At 41.3% G+C, this 18,813-nt stretch overlaps 1 protein-coding gene across 2 annotated transcripts; it reads right to left on the bottom strand.

The window, feature by feature from the left end:
• Nucleotides 1-232: 232 nt before the first annotated feature.
• On the bottom strand, nt 233-13,085 carry LOC138956286 (3-oxoacyl-[acyl-carrier-protein] reductase FabG-like). 2 transcript variants are annotated; one of them, XM_070327685.1, is made up of 9 exons: nt 12,975-13,085; nt 11,390-11,523; nt 10,266-10,358; nt 9,865-9,950; nt 7,116-7,209; nt 4,590-4,659; nt 4,010-4,046; nt 3,354-3,417; nt 233-2,074 (listed from the first exon to the last, which is right to left on the bottom strand). In XM_070327685.1, exons 1-9 carry the CDS (start codon nt 13,021-13,023, stop codon nt 1,916-1,918), a joined length of 786 nt encoding a protein of 261 aa, XP_070183786.1. In that variant the 5' UTR covers nt 13,024-13,085; the 3' UTR covers nt 233-1,915. The 2 variants fall into 2 exon arrangements, with proteins under 2 accessions (XP_070183786.1, XP_070183785.1); XM_070327684.1 differs by having other exon boundaries at nt 11,369-11,523.
• Between the last annotated feature and the right edge of the window lie 5,728 nt (nt 13,086-18,813).

An 18,813-nucleotide genomic window follows, 5' to 3' on the forward strand; every position in this document is an offset into this window, starting at 1 on the left:
ACGGCCGATTCTAGAATGGACCAGCAACAAGGGTTTCATTCTAGAATGGCACCCCTGTACTTGCGCAGGGTTAGAATTCCAACCTGGACCCGGTCCATTCTAGAATGAAACCGGATTCTAAGTTTGCGCAGAACATATATATGTTCAACAGTTTTCTGAACTTATGTGTATCTTTCTAGCACAAGCAGACACTTTTAATCAACATTATATATGCAAGCAGCACACCCAGCAGTATATTCAGATGCATGTTTTATTATTTTACTTAGTCAATTGAAAATCCTCATTTCATAGTAGAGCAACATATTCTTAATTAAACATACATACAGCAATGGTATTCAGTATTCCGCATACACAAGTTTGCACCCTTTTAAAAGAATGTATTATTCAAAAATCAGAACGAATGAAATAAATTGATGAATACTTGACTAGGTATCTGTTTAGTAAATGCCTTAATTGTCTGGATATCCTCTTCAGAAATTATAAACAAAACTCTTGGATTTGCTAGAAAAACATTTGTAAGTAATAGCAAAGTCAACAGCGCAAAGGGCCTAGCCTTACTACTGGGGGTCCGGGGGCATGCCCCCCCCCCCCCCCGGATTTGTTTCTCTCCAAAGAACCCAAATGATGCAATTTGATGTCATCTGACCTCCAATATTGCCATTAAATTCAGTTTTTAGACCATTTTTGTCTCCCCCGTTATTTTTTCGGCGGACGCTTTTGCTTTTTCGGCGGAAAAAAACCCACATTCGGCAGAAATTTGCCTTTTGGCGGACAATTCCCATGCCTGACACACAAAAAGAAAGAATGCAATTGTGGGTTTTGAGGTGTTTTTGGTGAGTGGGGATAATTTTTTTTACTAATAAACAACCCTGTCTTCATAAAAAGAATGCGACCACCAAAAAACATTTTCACAATAAATCAATTATATAGACATTCTCAGAAAGTTCATTGCAATAATATTACCTTCAGTTTGCTCAAAAATTACGATAAATATAACTGTTTCAATATCACACAAGAAAACATACTCAGTCATAATTGTGAAGAGCTGTAACTGTTTCAGCTTTTTTCATATTCTGACATAATAACACGTATGATGTTTCTTCCACAGATACTAAATGGAGTTAGCTAACATGCATAGATGGCAACCCAACAGTTCTTTCAGCTTTACACAAAACTTATCAACACTATGCAATGTATGGCCTGCTTTTTATACCACAGACATGGAAAAATCAACCGCATGTGTACCTCTTGCCATCTTCAATTCCCTCACCTGAGCAAAACATCGAATAACTCAAACACTGAATTTACAATCTTCACCTTATAATCTACATCCTTCAGTGCCATAAAATCAATTTAAACAAAAATCTTCCTGAAAGCCTGGCCATTAATTATCACTCATAATAAATTAAGCCTGTCAATGCTGATAACAAACAATCCAGATGAAAGGATGGAGGTGGCTCACAATCATGAACCATCACTGCCAAATGCTAACAAAACGATCACCCATGATCATCGTAATGATGTATAAATGCTGTTATACCACAAGGCAGGCACAGTCTGGTCAGGAATAAATTCATCACAGAAAAGTGAAAGTTCAGGTTCAAGATCATATATTTGAATACCACCTCTGTTTTAAGACCTAGCTATTTTCTCAAGATGTCCTCTACATGAGGAAGGAGTCTGAAAGTTTACTTGACCTTAATGAAATTTTTTTTTTTTTTTAGATTTCACGAGGTCCCAAACAAAGGTTTCTCTGCAGTGAAACTCCGGTTATTCAAACTCATAAACAAATTATGCCCAAATGCTGACAAGATAATCATCCACAATCAGAGAAGCACGTGAAATAAATGCAGATATGCTAAAATGCAGACAACTCTTGCCAGGATTTGTACTGAGCGGTAGAGTCTGCGGTGGTTTATCTAGGGCACATAGCATGTCTCCCGCCATCCACAGGGATGGAAGCACCAGTGACAAAGGACGAGTCGTCAGACGCCATGAACGCGATGGCTCGGGCAACCTCTTCTGGTTGCCCAGGGCGACCCAGTGCGTGTGTCTCTTTTGACCTTTCCAGGAACTGAAAGAAAATGTCACATTTATCTGAAAATGTTGCATCAACTATGCAAGCAACCATCCAGGTAATACAAAACATGTAAGTCCTATTCCTTCGTCCTCCTGTCCAACTTCCCCCTCTCCAAAAGAAACAAACAGCAAAAGTTTCCTCAATATTGCATTGCATTGCTTTTTACATTTAGTCAAGTTTTGACTAAATGTTTTAACGTAGAGGGGGGAATCGAGACGAGGGTCGTGGTGTATGTGCGTGTGTGTGTGTGTGTGTCTGTGTGTGTAGAGCGATTCAGACTAAACTACTGGACCGATCTTTATGAAATTTGACATGAGAGTTCCTGGGTATGATATCCTCAGACGTTTTTTTCATTTTTTGGATAAATGTCTTTGATGACGTCATATCCGGCTTTTCGTGAAAGTTGAGGCGGCACTGTCACGCCCTCATTTTTCAACCAAATTGGTTGAAATTTTGGTCAAGTAATCTCCGACGAAGCCCAGACTTCGATATTGCATTTCACCTTGGTGGCTTAAAAATTAATTAATGACTTTGGTCATTAAAAATCTGAAAATTGTAAAAAAAATATTTTTTTCATAAAACGATCCAAATTTACGTTCATCTTATTCTCCATCATTTTCTGAGTCCAAAAACATATACATATGTTATATTTGGATTAAAAACAAGCTCTGAAAATTAAAAATATAAAAATTATGATCAAAATAAAATTTTCGAAATCAATTTAAAAACACTTTCATCTTATTCCTTTTCGGTTTCTGATTCCAAAAACATATAGATATGATATGTTTGGATTAAAAACACGCTCGGAAAGTTAAAACGAAGAGAGGTACAGAAAAGCGTGCTATCCTTCTCAGCGCAACTACTACCCCGCTCTTCTTGTCAATTTCACTGCCTTTGCCATGAGCGGTGGACTGACGATGCTACGAGTATACGGTCTTGCTGCGTTGCATTGCGTTCAGTTTCATTCTGTGAGTTCGACAGCTACTTGACTAAATGTTGTATTTTCGCCTTACGCGACTTGTTCTTTATTCAAAAATGAAAATAATGTAAAGCTATTGAAGTCCATACCTTCCACGTTATGAATTTTTAACATGTAAACTCCACCGCAGAGGAGATAGTACTCCTACCATTAACTCAACAATTAACAGCACATAGTTTCAGTTGGCCAGGAACTGTTCTGTACTGACTGGTTACATACGAAAACGATTGCAACAGTGTTTGCAAATGAATGCTGTCTTTGCAAGAAAACAAACAAATGAATTTACGTGAGTACCTTAGCATAAGCGGCGTCAGTCAGGCCGCCTCTTTTCTGCAGCTCCGTGACCACAACACCAGGGCTGCAAAACACATAAGGATAAATGAGATCTTTTGTTAATTGCTTATATTGTGAATCATTTATATGCGCCTGTCTTCATGACAACAGTAAACACTTAGGTCACACACACACACACACACACACACATGCATGTACGCTTGCTTACACGCATTTGCATGTACACTGTGACACACACACACACATGCATGCATGCTTGCAAGCATTTGCATGTACACTGTCACACACACAATGTATGCATGCACACAAACACACATGCACACACACACATATAAATGCACATACACACACACAACACACACACACATCAGTGGGAAAACTCACAAGCAGTACAGAGAATGTGACTGAAGCAATTAAGCTGACAGTTGAATTAAAACCATGTGCCTTTGTTTTTGGGTTTGGAAAGCATTTTGAAATTGTTGTTTTTCTCAAAGTTACACCTGATTGTGTTATCGTTAACTCAGCACAGTGTAATGTGTGTGCATGATCCACCAAATCACAAGTAATTCAGGACTTCACTGACCCAAGACAATTTACATGGTATGTATAGACAGATTAAAAAACATAATTATGTTCATGCAAGCTTATAAACTTACTTCACGCTGTTAACTCTCACTTGTTTTGGAGCTAGTTCTGCAACAAATTCAAATTGTCATAAACAATTAATGTGAAGATACCAAAATCAAATTTCGTAGGATGGAAATACTAAATCCTAACTCAAAATTATTGTCCTACCATCCAAACATATCTAACGTGCAATCATAAATATCTGCTGAAAGGTATCTCAGCAACAATTTTCAGAATTAACAAGCTGGTCTGAGTTAAACAACTGAAACAAGAGTTACTGAAGTACGTACAACATGCAATAACATTGTATTGTATAGTACTGTATGTATTGTAATACTGGATGTATAATGCACCAAACATTAAAGAAGAGTGAGCTGGCATATATTCACAGGGTATTACAGTTGTGACAGGGATATAGAAGGAGACAGAAAGACGCTAACAGCCTTGTATGCCTTGAGGCATCTTTACACACTAAATGCTTTGCAATATAGTGTCAAGTAGATTACATGTATAGACCAGCTAGGGGGCTTTTTTTTTTTTTTTTTTTGCTAGGGGGCTTTTTGGTAACCAAGCTTTCCTCAACTGTGAACAACTAAAATCAAAACTTACCCAATGCAACACAGCGAGTGAACTGATCTATTGCACTCTTGGACATGTTGTAAGCAAGCACACCTGGAAACTGGAACATAATGGAATCATAATTATCAATCTCTATCATCCAGTACAACATTCAGACCAATTAATTGTGTACCAGAGGTAATGAAAACATGCATGAACTAATCCTATTAGCTCCTCCAATTGTCAGCATCCTCACTGTTAGCTATTTTATACATGATATGTTCCCATGAGCAAGCTTTTAAGTTTTATGATCTTGAAAAGTTCAGCTATTTTGGTTCTCAACAAACTTTATTATTTGTGCTGCCACATCAATTGTTGTAGTCACTTGTTATCATCTTGAAAAGTTCAGCTATTTTGGTTCTCAACAAACTTTATTATTTGTGCTGCCTAATTGTTGTAGTCACTAAGTCTTGTTTAGTTGTTACCATGTTACAATCTTTTCTAACCTGACATGCACAGGTGAGGTGTATTACAGATGCATCCTCCTTCCACCATAAACCCTACCACCCCCAAGCATTACATTGATCTTCTCCTGAAATCATTTCTGAATATCGGTACAGTGGCCCCCCACCCCCCTTTTAAGACCGGTGTCACGAACTAAAAACGCTGCCTGAACAATCCTTCTCATTGCGGTCAATGCGCATGTGCTAACATGGGGAGATTAATCAGGTCGTGAACAACCTAACCCTAACCCTAACCCATGGTTCGTTCGGTCAAAGGGTCGCATTTTTTAAGTCCAAGATTGGCGCATGCGCATTGACCGCAATGAGAAGGATTGTTCAGCAGAGGTTTCAGTTCGTGACACCGGCCAGGCCCAATTTAAGACTTCTCCCTTTTTAAAGACCTTGATTGTTCAGATCTTCTGTTCTTATCCCCTCATACACAAAAAATGTCAGTCACGCATCTACTGCCTTCAGAAACTTAGGAAGTTGAATGTGAACTCTTCTATCCTTCAAACTTTCTACCGCTCTTTCATCGAGTCTGTCATCACTTTTGGTTTTGTGTCCTGGTATGGAGGTCTGAGTGTGAAGAACAGGAATGTCTTAGTGCGAATGGTGAATGTCAGTAGCAAGGTGATTGGCAGGCAGCAAGCAAGTGTGGAGTCCCTGTATGAAAAGCGTGTGGTGAGAAAGAGTAGGCGGATAGCTTCAGATAGGTCCCATGTCCTAGCCCACCTCTATGAACTCCTTCCCTCTGGCCGTAGACTTCGCACGCACAAAACTAGGACACTCAGGCTGCAAAACAGCTTCATCCCCAAATCCATCACCCTTAGCAACATGTAAACACATCCACATACCCGACTCAGCCCCTCTTCTGCCAGTGCAATCAGTAGTAATGTTTGTTTTTATGTACAACCGTATTGGTTTTATGTACAACCGTATATTTCCTGCGATATATTGTATGTTATGATATTTTGCAATGATGTTTAGCCATAGTTCGTTATACGCGTAGGTGTGCGAGAATATGTAAGCGCAGTGCTCTAAAGATGTCCATGTTATATAGTGCTATATGTTTTATGTAAAATCAATGTCTTGTTTGTATTATTGTTATGTACCACCCCTGAATTTCTCTATGAGATAATAAAGTATTCTTATTCTTATTATTCTTATTCTGACGGCTCTGTAAATTAACCCCCATTTTAAGACTCCCTCCTTTTTAAAGCCTTAATTATGCTGATGGGGTCTATGTCGACCAAAAGAGTGGGATTCCCTGTAGGTGGAGTTCCTGTAGAGGGATTCCCTGTATACAGGGAATCCCATAGGTTAGAGTTTGTCAATAAAACTTGCAAACCATACTCGAATTTCTAAGAATTATCACTAAAGATTGAAAAACATCAATTTCTACCAATGTCGCTAAGCATCACGTGACTTTCAGCGAAACACTACTGGAACTAGACCCTGTGGGATTCCCTGTATACAGGAAATCCCCCTACAGGAACTCCACCTACAGGGAATCCCACTCTTTTGGTCGACATAGACCCCATCAGCCTTAATTATTTTCTCAAATGTGGGGAGGTCTTAAGGGGGAGTTCAGCTGTGCCCGATTGACACCCACATTTCTTTCCATCCAACAAATCTTCTTCTTCTTCTTCTGCGTTCGTGGGCTCAAACTCCCACGTACACTCGTGTTTTTTGCACGAGTGGAATTTCACGTGTATGACCGTTTTTTTTACCCCGCCATTTAGGCAGCCATACGCCGTTTTCGGAGGAAGCATGCTGGGTATTTTCGTGTTTCTATAACCCACCGAACTCTGACATGGATTACAGGATCTTTTTCGTGCCGCACTTGGTCTTGTGCTTGCGTGTACACACGGGGGGGAGTGTTCGGACACCGAGAAGAGTCTGCACACAAAGTTGACTCTGAGAAATAAATCTCTCGCCGAACGTGGGGACGAACTCACGCTGACAGCGGCCAATTGGATACAAATCCAGCGCGCTACCGACTGAGCTACATCCCCGCCATCCAACAAATGAAACAACCAATTCTGCAGCATATTGACCGGATGCAAAGACTGACCGATCTGATGCCATTGACGCTGGAGACGTTGACGATGCTGCCTTTTGTTTCCACCAGGTGCGGGACGGCCAGCATGGTCAGGTGGTATATAGACCTGTCGACCGCAAGCTGTAAGTTTAGTTTTATGATTCTATTTAAAACCTTTATTTACAATGGTGCAGTGCGTCGTGTCCTCTCCCTCTCCCAATATATATATATATATATACACCCCCCTCCTTCCCCCTCTGGGTGGTATAGAGACCTGTCGACCGCAAGCTGTAAGTTTAGTTTTATGATTCTATTTAAAACCTTTATTTACAATGGTGCAGTGCGTCGTGTCCTCTCCCTCTCCCAATATATATATATATATATACACCCCCCTCCTTCCTCCTGTGGGTGGTATAATTTATAGACCTGTCGACCACAAGCAGTAAGTATAGTTGAAAGGTAAGTATAGTGCATTGGGACAGTGGTATACAGAGTCATCTCCCTCTCCCCAGTCCCCGTCATCCTCAGGTTGGTTTAAACACCTGCACAACAACAACTATACTGTATAGATGAAATCATAGCCAAGACAGTGGTACAATACATGCCATGCACTTCCCTCCTCCTCACCAACCACACACCCCTGCCACTTGCAAACACAACCCCCACCCCCTTTCCCCCATGCCTACCCCAGATGAAATTAATTGCTGCCTTATTCTCGTTTCCACCAAGTGAGGGCTTCCAGCCTGATATAGTTAGGCAGCATGTAGCCTCTTAGAATGAAAAGTACTAAATGTTTTAACCTATGTTAGTACAGTATCCTCTCGATCCCTTCTCACTTCCAAACCCCTCCCCCCTCCCCTTCCCCAGACGATAGTGCATTTTGTTTCCACCAGGTAAGGAGCTGCCAGCATGCATGTTCATGAAGACATGAAGATCAGCAACTACAGTCCCATCAGTGTTGTTCCCAGGCCTCAATCTTCGGTCATTTACACATACATGTTTCATCTGAGACATTGTTCCAACCCCAGGACAATAGAATGTCAATAGCTTTGACACGTTTGATGTCTTCTAGCGGACACAACAATTTCTTTGCAGCCAGGACATTCTGACCATTATATTATATACTAGCAGTTAAGCCCGGCTTCGCCCTGGAGTAAGCGGAGCCCTGTAGCAATTTAAGACGCTCGCTATCCCATTATCATTAGCTTTACCTCCTTTGTTTGGATACAAAAAAAGAGTTATCTCCCTTACCTTCTAGAAATTTCCGGAACTGTCCAGTTAATTTTTCATTCTTCATTTCTTCCCCTCATAGGAGCAATAGGGAGTCTCTAATATCACTGGCATGATGTGCTTGCTACAGGTGAACAGTAGGCACTGAACTGGTCTTGCACCATATAGGCTGTATTCAATAAATGGGAGGTCCATAATCTGAGAAAGGAAACAATGAATCAAGAAACTAAAACCCAGGTGCACATCTGCGGCACCTAGAGAGTGTACGTGCACACTATCTTGTTCCTGCCTCTTGCCATCTCAGAGGTATGGCGACCATAGACAAAAAAGAGTTATCTCCCTTACCTTCTGGAAATTTCCGGAACTGTCCAGTTAATTTTTCATTCTTCATTTCTTCCCCTCATAGGAGCAATTATAGCGAGTCTCTAATATCACTGGCATGATGTGCTTGCTACAGGTGAACAGTAGGCACTGAACTGGTCTTGCACCATATAGGCTGTATTCAATAAATGGGAGGTCCATAATCTGAGAAAGGAAACAATGAATCAAGAAACTAAAACCCAGGTGCACATCTGCGGCACCTAGGGAGTGTACGTGCACACTATCTTGTTCCTGCCTCTTGCCATCTCAGAGGTATGGCGACCACAGACAAAAAAGAGTTATCTCCCTTACTTTCTAGAAATTTCCGGAACTGTCCAGTTAATTTTTCATTCTTCATTTCTTCCCCTCATAGGAGCAATAGCAAGTCTCTAATATCACTGGCATGATGTGCTTGCTACAGGTGAACAGTTATCTCCCTTACCTTCTAGAAATTTCCGGAACTGTCCAGTTAATTTTTCATTCTTCATTTCTTCCCCTCATAGGAGCAATAGCAAGTCTCTAATATCACTGGCATGATGTGCTTGCTACAGGTGAACAGTAGGCACTGAACTGGTCTTGCACCATATAGGCTGTATTCAATAAATGGGAGGTCCATAATCTGAGAAAGGAAACAATGAATCAAGAAACTAAAACCCAGGTGCACATCTGCGGCACCTAGGGAGTGTACGTGCACACTATCTTGTTCCTGCCTCTTGCCAGCTCAGAGGTATGGCGACCACAGACAAAAAAGAGTTATCTCCCTTACCTTCTAGAAATTTCCGGAACTGTCCAGTTAATTTTTCATTCTTCATTTCTTCCCCTCATAGGAGCAATAGCAAGTCTCTAATATCACTGGCATGATGTGCTTGCTACAGGTGAACAGTAGGCACTGAACTGGTCTTGCACCATATAGGCTGTATTCAATAAATGGGAGGTCCATAATCTGAGAAAGGAAACAATGAATCAAGAAACTAAAACCCAGGTGCACATTTGCGGCACCTAGGGAGTGTACGTGCACACTATCTTGTTCCTGCCTCTTGCCATCTCAGAGGTATGGCGACCACAGACAGACACACACACACACAGACAGACACTCTCTTTTATTTATATGTATAGATCCAGGTCCAATTGACCTACTGTCCTCTGTCGCTGGGAACAACACTGGCAGTATAGTTTTATACCCATGACACACCTGACGTTGATGTTGAAGACACGATCATACTGCTCTAGGGATGTGTTCTCTATGCTGCCGAACTCAATGACTCCTGCACAGTTCACCTGCAATACAATATGAAACAAGGGATTGACCATACAGTGAGATGGTGATATGTGTATACTGTATAGCCATACAGTTCTCTTCAAAATGAAATTTAGGTTTACAGATGAGTTCCACAAATGTATGTCAGTCCAGTACGCAATCCAAGTGTGGTAAAATGATCTGCAGGGGCTTTTCTCTTGCCTTCAAAGTAAATGTGCATGCACTTCAAGTACATTTATACATTCATTCAGACACCTGAAAAAAGAGACTGTCAAGAAACACACACACACTAAAAAAATAAAAAGTCGATAATTTACAGTTTACGTGTACTATACCAGTATATTCAGCTTTCCATATTGTTTTATCGTCTCATCCAACACTAGCTTTGTGTCTTCCTCTTTACTCAAGTCTCCCACCAAAAGCAAGGGCTGCAAAAAAAAAAGAAAGATCTTGATATTATTATAAATGTCAATTAGTTATTCGAAACACAAACACAGAATACCCTTACAGAAAAGAGGTTGCAGCAGCCTCGCCACAATGTGAAGCCATAATTTAGCAGGATATTAGATCTGCTGCAACCCACTGGCCGCTGCTACATACTTTGTGACCTCCCCACAGGTAGGCATTTGGTCAATGTGGACATTCTGAACAACAAACTTATAACTGTGGAAATTAAAGTAGAAATGCGACACAACAGTTTTCAAAAGTCATAAAAAAAATAACACTTATACATGCACAAACGCAAAAACACTACTGTAACAAGCACTAAAAAAGTTGTTACAAAATGAATCTACTCCAAAAAATGGAAAAAACATTTTTGAACAGCATCCACTATAGCACAAAACACAAACAAACAAAACAAAAACACACACACACCAAAAAAACACAAGTCCATAAAATATATATAGTTAAACTTCAAACCCATTAGTTTGTTAAAAAAATGACTGTTTTTGTCAGTTGCATTCATGAGCATTGAACAGCTATTAATTATTATATGTTAATCAGCAATACAAAACAAAGTTAGTCAGGATCACAAAGGGTGACAAAAAGCCTTCGGTTGAGATTACAATGCTATCAACAACAACAAAAATACATAAGAACATGTAAGTCAAAGCATAAAAAAATGAATCAACAGAAATCAGATAGGAAGAAAGAAAAAGCTACATGCAAGGTACACTTATAAGCCAGATATATATATAACAATATCCAAGTGGTGTTACTTGGAGCATTAGAACCTGCCTTGACTGAGTTTATTATCTGAATTCTGATGCCACAAGAACACAAGGAACCACAAATACAATTGCAACAAGAAACAAAGTGTTACTGAATTTTGTTTACATTCTATTAGATTAAGCACAGCCAACACAAAGCTAACATGCAAACTCAGTATACATGCACCTGAAGCCACCAGAACTTTCTGACAATAATTCTTACGTACTTTACAATTCCCAGCTTGTACCTTTTTCCCCACAGCTTGTTCACACTGGCTCCCTACTTGCTGCAGATTCTCAGACTTCCGCCCTGTTAGCGCCACAGATGCACCAAGCTTGGAAAACAGCACTGCTGTAGCAGCACCAATGCCAGAGCTTGCACCTGCAATCAGTTGGCAACCCTGTCAAAAATACTGTGAAACACACTTTTAAGACCTACACAAATCAGAGAACTCACCCCAGCAAGCAGTCAGGGTGTTAATTTTTGGTATGTAATTTTTTGTTCTTCATTCCATTAACTCCATTATCCCAATGCTGGGAATTCGGGTCGCTTCCTCCCGTGGAAAGCTAGCAGCAACATGAGTTGCACTGCCCAGGAGTGTGGGTGCTTAGGTGTAATCAGCCATCTGCACTAATGACAGAATGACCAAGGTCTTTTATGTGCCACTGTGGTGAGTACTGAGTGTACCTAGTGTCTCTGAGTCTGCACATAAAGTTGACCCATATCCCTCCCTGCCTGGATTTTAACCCATGACATTAAGATCACATGTCCAGTGCTCTACCAACTTAGTGGAGGGATGGTCTTATTTCATGTTAAAGACTGCATGGCCAGATCTTAAACAGTCAGAGTTAGCCTTTCACAATATTAACATTGGTGTCAATATACTTATTCAGCTAAAGATTCCCATAGTGCACAGAAAGAAGCAATGCTGTAGATATTTGGTATGCAGAAGAGTGCTCTTAGTCTTATTGCAGGTTACAAGCCTTGACAGAACTATTTTGGTTAACACAGGAAGAAAAGTACCTTGCTGAATGTAGTGCTCAGTGACGGTACCACCAGTATGAATTCCCATGCCAATTCTATTTTCAAGAGTGTTCTGTTTCATGTGTTCCTTTATTGTTTCACTGACAATATCGCCATACTTTACTTAATGTTAAGATCGTTAATTTTTCATTGCAACAAAGCTGATTCTGATTGTTTCTCACTATGTCTGTCTCTCTTTTATGTCTTGGTTTGTCTCTCTCCTCACCGTCTCTGTCTCTGTCATCTTTTGATTCCTAAGGAAATCCCTATGCAGGGCAACTACCCTCATTATGGTTGCTGCGCCCAAGGTCCCCAGAGTGAAAGATAGGAGTGGATAGTGTACCTATTGAAATAACACAAGGGTGTGTCGGTAGGCAAGCTACGGTTTTTCGCAATTCGCCCCATAGAGCCTATAGCTTCATGCCCTGAATGGGTCCCTGTCAAAATAACACACATGCCAACATGGCAACAATGATACGCGGTATAGTAATCTTTCTGGGTCAGATATTATGTCTTACTAACCATGTAGTTTCGTGCTCCGAAATGCACAGCTGACCTCAATTGCAAGGTGTATGCTAGCGCTAGCCACAGCATTTCATGTGCCATGAAAGTCATTCTTGCTTACACTACGTGCCTACACTACAATCACAATGTCTATGTACACCGCCCCCAATCTGGACAATTATTCTTCCATGCAAAGACAAACGCGACAGCTAAATCGACAAGCACGAAAGTACCGATCAACATCTTATGCAAAATAAAATGCTACGTGTTATGCCGGTTGTTTGTTGCGTTTACCGAAAACCCACCAGTTATAAGCGCAACCTTGCCCGTCAAGTTTCCTAAGGAGGCCGCCATCTTGAAGTCGTGTACCGTCAAAAAGGTGGATCGGCTCTCCTGCTCGATGTTGACTAAACCAGCAAAATGATCATTAAATTAAATTTGTGGAAAAAGATTTTTGTGTGTTTTGAATTGAGTTGTTTCTGTAACTTATCGGCAGTCGAACGACTCGAATAAATATATTATCAGTTCCAAGCAGAGGAGGAATTTGACAGCGGCGCCGCGGTACAACGGCTCAGTGACTGATAAACAATTAGCCTAAGCCGCTGAGTCTGAACCGTAACCTCATAACGGTCAGTTCCTTTCTTCTATAAGCTTTCTCGGTTTGAAGATGGAATGGGGCTTGCATTTTAACAACGATATTCAAAAAAGTCTATCAATTTGCAAAGGCGGAAACTGGAACTAAAATAATTTTTGAAACAAAAATGAACACTAAAAAAAAATCATAACGCCGAGGGGTGTTAAAGGCCTTGGTTTGTCCCTTTTAAATCTCAGTACATCGTCGATCGTTTTCCAGTCTATTTCTCATTAAGTCTATCAGTTACAGTTTCAGCTTGATATAGCTAGCTATCTTAACTCTGTTAATTCATTTTGAAAAATGAAGTGGTCTGGCGCCGGCAGTTTCTCCGATCCACATCATTGTTCCGCCCAGAAACTGTCAGATGACACGACATTTTGGTCCACAACGTTCAAAGATGTCTTTCGGGTTTTCAGAATTTTAAGGAAATGTGCACACCTTAGAACCATGATGTGATGCTAATCTTATATTTGTCATCCTCTTCCTTGCAATAAAGAGATGATTTTCAATGGGATGTTGACGTAATTGTGAACACTTCAGACGGTGTTTTCTCACATAATTTAGATTCGTTTGTATTTTTAGCAGAAGCGGATTAGGGGTGGGTGGGGGGGGTGTTACAGGGGTTCCGGAACCCCCCGGCTGTCCACCCCCCCCCCCCCAAAAAAAAAAAATTCTGTCTATGAATTTTTATTTTTATTTGTTTCTGTCTGTAAAGCCGGGGAAAGAGTTAATTGTTTAATTGTCACAGTTGATCATGTTTAAAATCAAGGATAAGCCACAAATTGTTTATAAAATAGCTAAAATTCTTCAGTTTCACGGGGGCTTTGTGACCCCTGGACCCCAGGTTGTGACCCCCCCCCCCACCCTCCCTTAACTGCTCCGCCCTTGTTGAGCACCATGCAGTGCCGCCATCATAGGGAAATACTCATGTTTATCGCAAGAAAATCAGATGAAAATAAACAAGTGTTGACCTTAACGGGGTCAATAAGCCGCCCATGGTAATATGGGGGTGGGACATGGATTTTTGATCGAGACTTAATGTAAATCTGAAGCACCATAAATCGTTCATAACGACCGATTTTTGAAGAATTATTCCGTAAATAAACAAATAAATAGTGACGTCATTTGAACTACACAGTCTATAATTATGTGGTGGTTTGTGGACGACCCACTTTTGAATTAAAGAAGGCATTTTACTTTGTTTATTTCTATTTGGATGGCGTGGGTTGTGTCAAAAACTTCCCAATTTAAAGTGTTTTTTTTCACATTTTAACGTTACCTTACAAGATACTATTTTTAAAATAGTTCAAAACAAAGCGTCTGATAGTAACTAATGCCTTTGCGGACCGAATCACGAAACACTGTGATTCAATTAGAGAGAGAGAGAGAGAGAGAGAGCCCGGGCCGTATTCTAATCCGCGACCAAATGCTAGGTTTTACTGAAGAGAGAGAGAGAGAGAAACAGAGACAGAGAGACAGACAGACAGAGACAGAGAGACAAACAGAGCTGGCGGAACACCGCTTAACACAAATTACGCATGTAACCTGCTTGAAGCAATCTCCAAAAGGCATGACTGTCAAACAATTTCATACGTTATTATGCAAGGACCTTACAAGATACTATTTTTTGAAATGGTTCAAAACAAAGCGTCGCATCAAAGATTGTAAAATCTGATAGTAGCTAATGCCTTTGCGGACCAAAGCACGAAACTCTGTGATTCAATTAGAGAGAGAGAGAGGGAGAGGCCGGGTCGTATTCTAATCCACGATCAAATGCTAGGTTTTACTGAAGAGAGAGAGAAACAGAGACAGACAGACAGAGACAGACAGACAGACAGATGGAGGGAGTTCTAATCCAACGCATGCTGTCAGTGATAGAACGAGACTCGAAGGGAAGTAACTCGAAGTTCTGGGTGCGGGAATTCCCGCAAACCTATGGGTCTGTCAGTGGGTTTCGTCCCCTGGCTCGGTTTGTAAAAGTGTTAAAAGCCAATATCTTCCGTTTGACTACCGTTAGGAATGTAATTTTTTGCATACACCCTGTCTAACCCTATTCCTAACAATTTCACGAAATTTGAGCTTAATTGACCTAGAGATACAAGTCTTACCCGACAAACTCCGACCGACTGACCGCCCGCCCGCCTCAAACAAACAGACAGAGCAAATCCAGTAAGCCCCATTATACTAATGGCGGCTTAAAAAAAATCACATACAACCCAAAATCGGCAACGAGCCATAATCTGAGAAAATTGTCTCCCATAATCGATTTTGTAAACGCTCCAAATAATTTAACTAGAAAGCAAAACTGAGATCAAAAGAACTATAGATTTAAAAAAAAAAAAAAAAACTAACCACCACATTTTTTGTATCTACCGTACATGCGCCATGAGCAAAACATGTCGTGCTGACATTATAAATGCCGTGAATAACAAAATACACAGCTTAGAACAGAGTATATTTTTTGCTTTGACCACCATACAATATCACAAGTGTAAAGAGATGACATCAGCAGGAAACTCCATTATTTTTTCTACGCCTATCACGAATACACGCTAGCAGCCAATATCAAGATATTTTTCGGATGATAAATCATGCAGACGGAGATGCCGGAGCGATTTTATTTCCCTGCGATCAGGTGTTACTTTTGTAAGATACAATCTCGGGCAATAGATTATGAAATGTTGGGCCGCTTCTGTTATGAAGACCTCTTCAAAGAATCACTGTGGCAAAAGGGAAAGCTGAATGATGAGGGCCCCAAAGGGTTTAAAATCGTGATCGTGATTGGTGTTTTTTGACCTTTCTGTGACCGTGATTGCCGAAATTTCCATTTCTGTGATCGTGATGGGACTTTGCCCGTGATCCGTGATGACAAAAAAATCAAGTCTCGTGATCGTGATTGTCAATTGTTTTCGTGATCGTGATGGGCATTATTGCAAAGCATTTTATTTTCAACGTACATTTTTCTCAGCTGTATCACTCGATGAGTATGATCCTCTATTCGTCAAGGAACTAATCCCGATTGAAGGGAAGCAACAACACATTCAGAAATATGATTTTGACAGCGATTGCTTCCCTTTAAGAGAACCAATCACACAAAAAAAGAGATCCAATCAGAAGGCGAATTGCAAAAGTCTGCCAAACTTCATCCAATGGAAGGGCTTCGTGCTAAAGTTTTGAGTGCATGCAGTCAAATTCGAATTCGAAAATCAAAAATGGCGTGCAGCGGTACTGTCATCGAACTTCTGTTATATTTTGTGGATTCAAGCCAGACCAAAGCAGGCGGCGAGAATGCCTTCCTTGGTGGAAAGGTCAGGCTACGGGTCCGTCTTTCCGAAGACGAAATGTCAACGTATGTCATCTATCAGGGCCGGACTAGGTAAGTACTAGGGGGGTGGGGGGGGGTGGTTACAGATGAGGGTCCAGGGGGCAAAGCCCCTTGGTGGGGGTCCTGGTGACGAAGCCCCCTTGGTGGGGGTTGCAAGGGGGCTTCGCCCCCTTGAAGCTGAACGTTTTTTGATGTTTCTGGAGGGAAAGGAAGCCCCTCCTTGAACGAAAAAGGTAAATTCGACAGCAAGCTGTATAGGCAATGAAGAAGAATTGAGATTGTTGAAGAAAAATGTCTTTCGAAAGGGGGTGAGAGGTGCGATTTCTCCTCGGATGTTATGATGATCCAGATGCAACCCCCCCCCCCCACCCCCACCCCAAAAAAAGCGTTTTGAAGGTACATGCTTAGGCGAGGGGGGGGGGGGGTTGCGCAACCCCTGTAACCCCCCCCCCCCCCCCCCGTAGTCCGGCCCTGTCTATGTTGCTCTATGACTGTTCTGAATGTAGGCAAAGATCTTGAAATTTGTTCAAGATCTTTGAGTTTGATTGAGATCATTGACATTGTCGACATTGCCACGTCCGGCTGTCACTCGCTCAGTGTGACCTCGACTGGATCGAGTCTGATCGAGTCTGCGTATAGCCAAAACCGAAACTAGAAATGTGTTTTTCATCCCAGCAACGTGGACACGCTTGGCATAGATTCTAATTGTCGCTTCTTTGCATTAAGCTTGGATTTATTTTAGCGCCTGTAAACTTATCAACAATGGGTGAAATTCAGGAACTATGGCGGGCAGACGTGCCAGTTTGGGTCACTTGATCCTCATGGCAAAGTCGACCAAAGTCATGTTCGTTGGGGATTTTGTTATTATAGACTCTACCATCACACATACATGTACTTTAATTTCAATTCACCCAATAGTTTTTGAGAAAATGGGTTTAAAAGATTTAGCTCTGGAAATGTGAAATTGTGCAAGTATACATTCATGTGTGTGAGTGAGGGTGTGGGAGTTGAATGTGTATGAGTGTATATTCCTTCACCCACCTTCATGATTCCTAGACTGACCTTTAGTCAGGATTATAGACTCTACCATCACACATACATGTACTTTAATTTCAATCCACCCAATTTGAGAAAATGGGTTTAAAAGATTTAGCTCTGGAAATGTGAAATTGTGCAAGTATATATTCATGTGTGTGAGTGAGGGTGTTGGAGTTGAATGTGTATGAGTGCAGGGGCGGATTAGGGGGGGGGTTACAGGGGTTCCGGAACCCCCCCCCCCCCGCCCCCCCGGCTGTCAAAAAAAAAATAATAACTTTAAAAGAAATATTGAGTGGCTGCTGACACCAGTTGATCATGTTTAAAATCAAGGATAAGCCATAAATTGTTCATGAAATAGCTAAATCTCTTCAGCTTCTGGGGGACTAAGCCCCCCAGACCCCCCAACGGGGCCTTGCCCTGGATCCCAGGTTGTAACCCCCCCTCTGGCTTAACTGCTCCGCCCCTGGAGTGTATATTCTTGTGAGTGTCTGTATGAGAGAGAGAGAGAGAGCGAGAGAAAAAAAACAATGAAAACAACATTCTTGTTACTGATTACAAATCATGATATGTATTTCTATGTGTGTATGAAAGAGAATTTAAAAAAAAATAATAAAAAAGTGCAACAGTTGTCACTTTGTGTTGAATAAACAATAGATCCAGAGGAGCGAATTACTGTGTGGTTGTGTTTACTTTGACACGTGCTTTCTGTACATGCAACTTTTACCGTGACCGTGATTTGCCACTGGTGTTCGTGATCGTGAAAACAAAAATCAAGGTAACTGTGATCGTGAAAGCTAAAATTTCCCTTCCCGTGATCGTGATGATACCCCCCCTTTGGGGCCCTCACCATGATTGTTATCTTGTCTGACGTGTCTGGTATGAACACAGCTCCGTCACGCATGACATTCACAGTCTTTAGAACTTTCACGGGGTTTGCATAATGCGCACTGACACCGAGCAAACACAATTAAGCTCAGTGTCCAATCAGTCCTGCTCTAGCTGCCGCACACTTCCCCCAACCCCCCTCCTCGTGCCATCTTCACCCCCCCCCCTCTCCCCACCAACACATACACTAACTTCGATAATGGTATAGAAGTACAGCCGACGTACATAAGACCAAGCCCTTGAGAGCTTCAGTCAACGCTTG

Source organism: Littorina saxatilis, unplaced genomic scaffold, assembly GCF_037325665.1.
Source record: "Littorina saxatilis isolate snail1 unplaced genomic scaffold, US_GU_Lsax_2.0 scaffold_309, whole genome shotgun sequence".
NCBI lineage: Eukaryota > Metazoa > Mollusca > Gastropoda > Littorinimorpha > Littorinidae > Littorina > Littorina saxatilis.

Coding starts and splice junctions, on each gene's coding strand:
- LOC138956286 (XM_070327684.1), bottom strand. CDS start 13,023: ATGGCGGCCTCCTTAGGAAACTTGACGGGCAAGGTTGCGCTTATAACT. Junction 10,359..11,368: donor TACAAGCTGGGAATTGTAAA/GTACGTAAGAAT, acceptor TTTTTTTTGCAG/CCCTTGCTTTTGGTGGGAGA. Junction 2,075..3,353: donor CTGACGCCGCTTATGCTAAG/GTACTCACGTAA, acceptor ATTTTCTTTCAG/TTCCTGGAAAGGTCAAAAGA.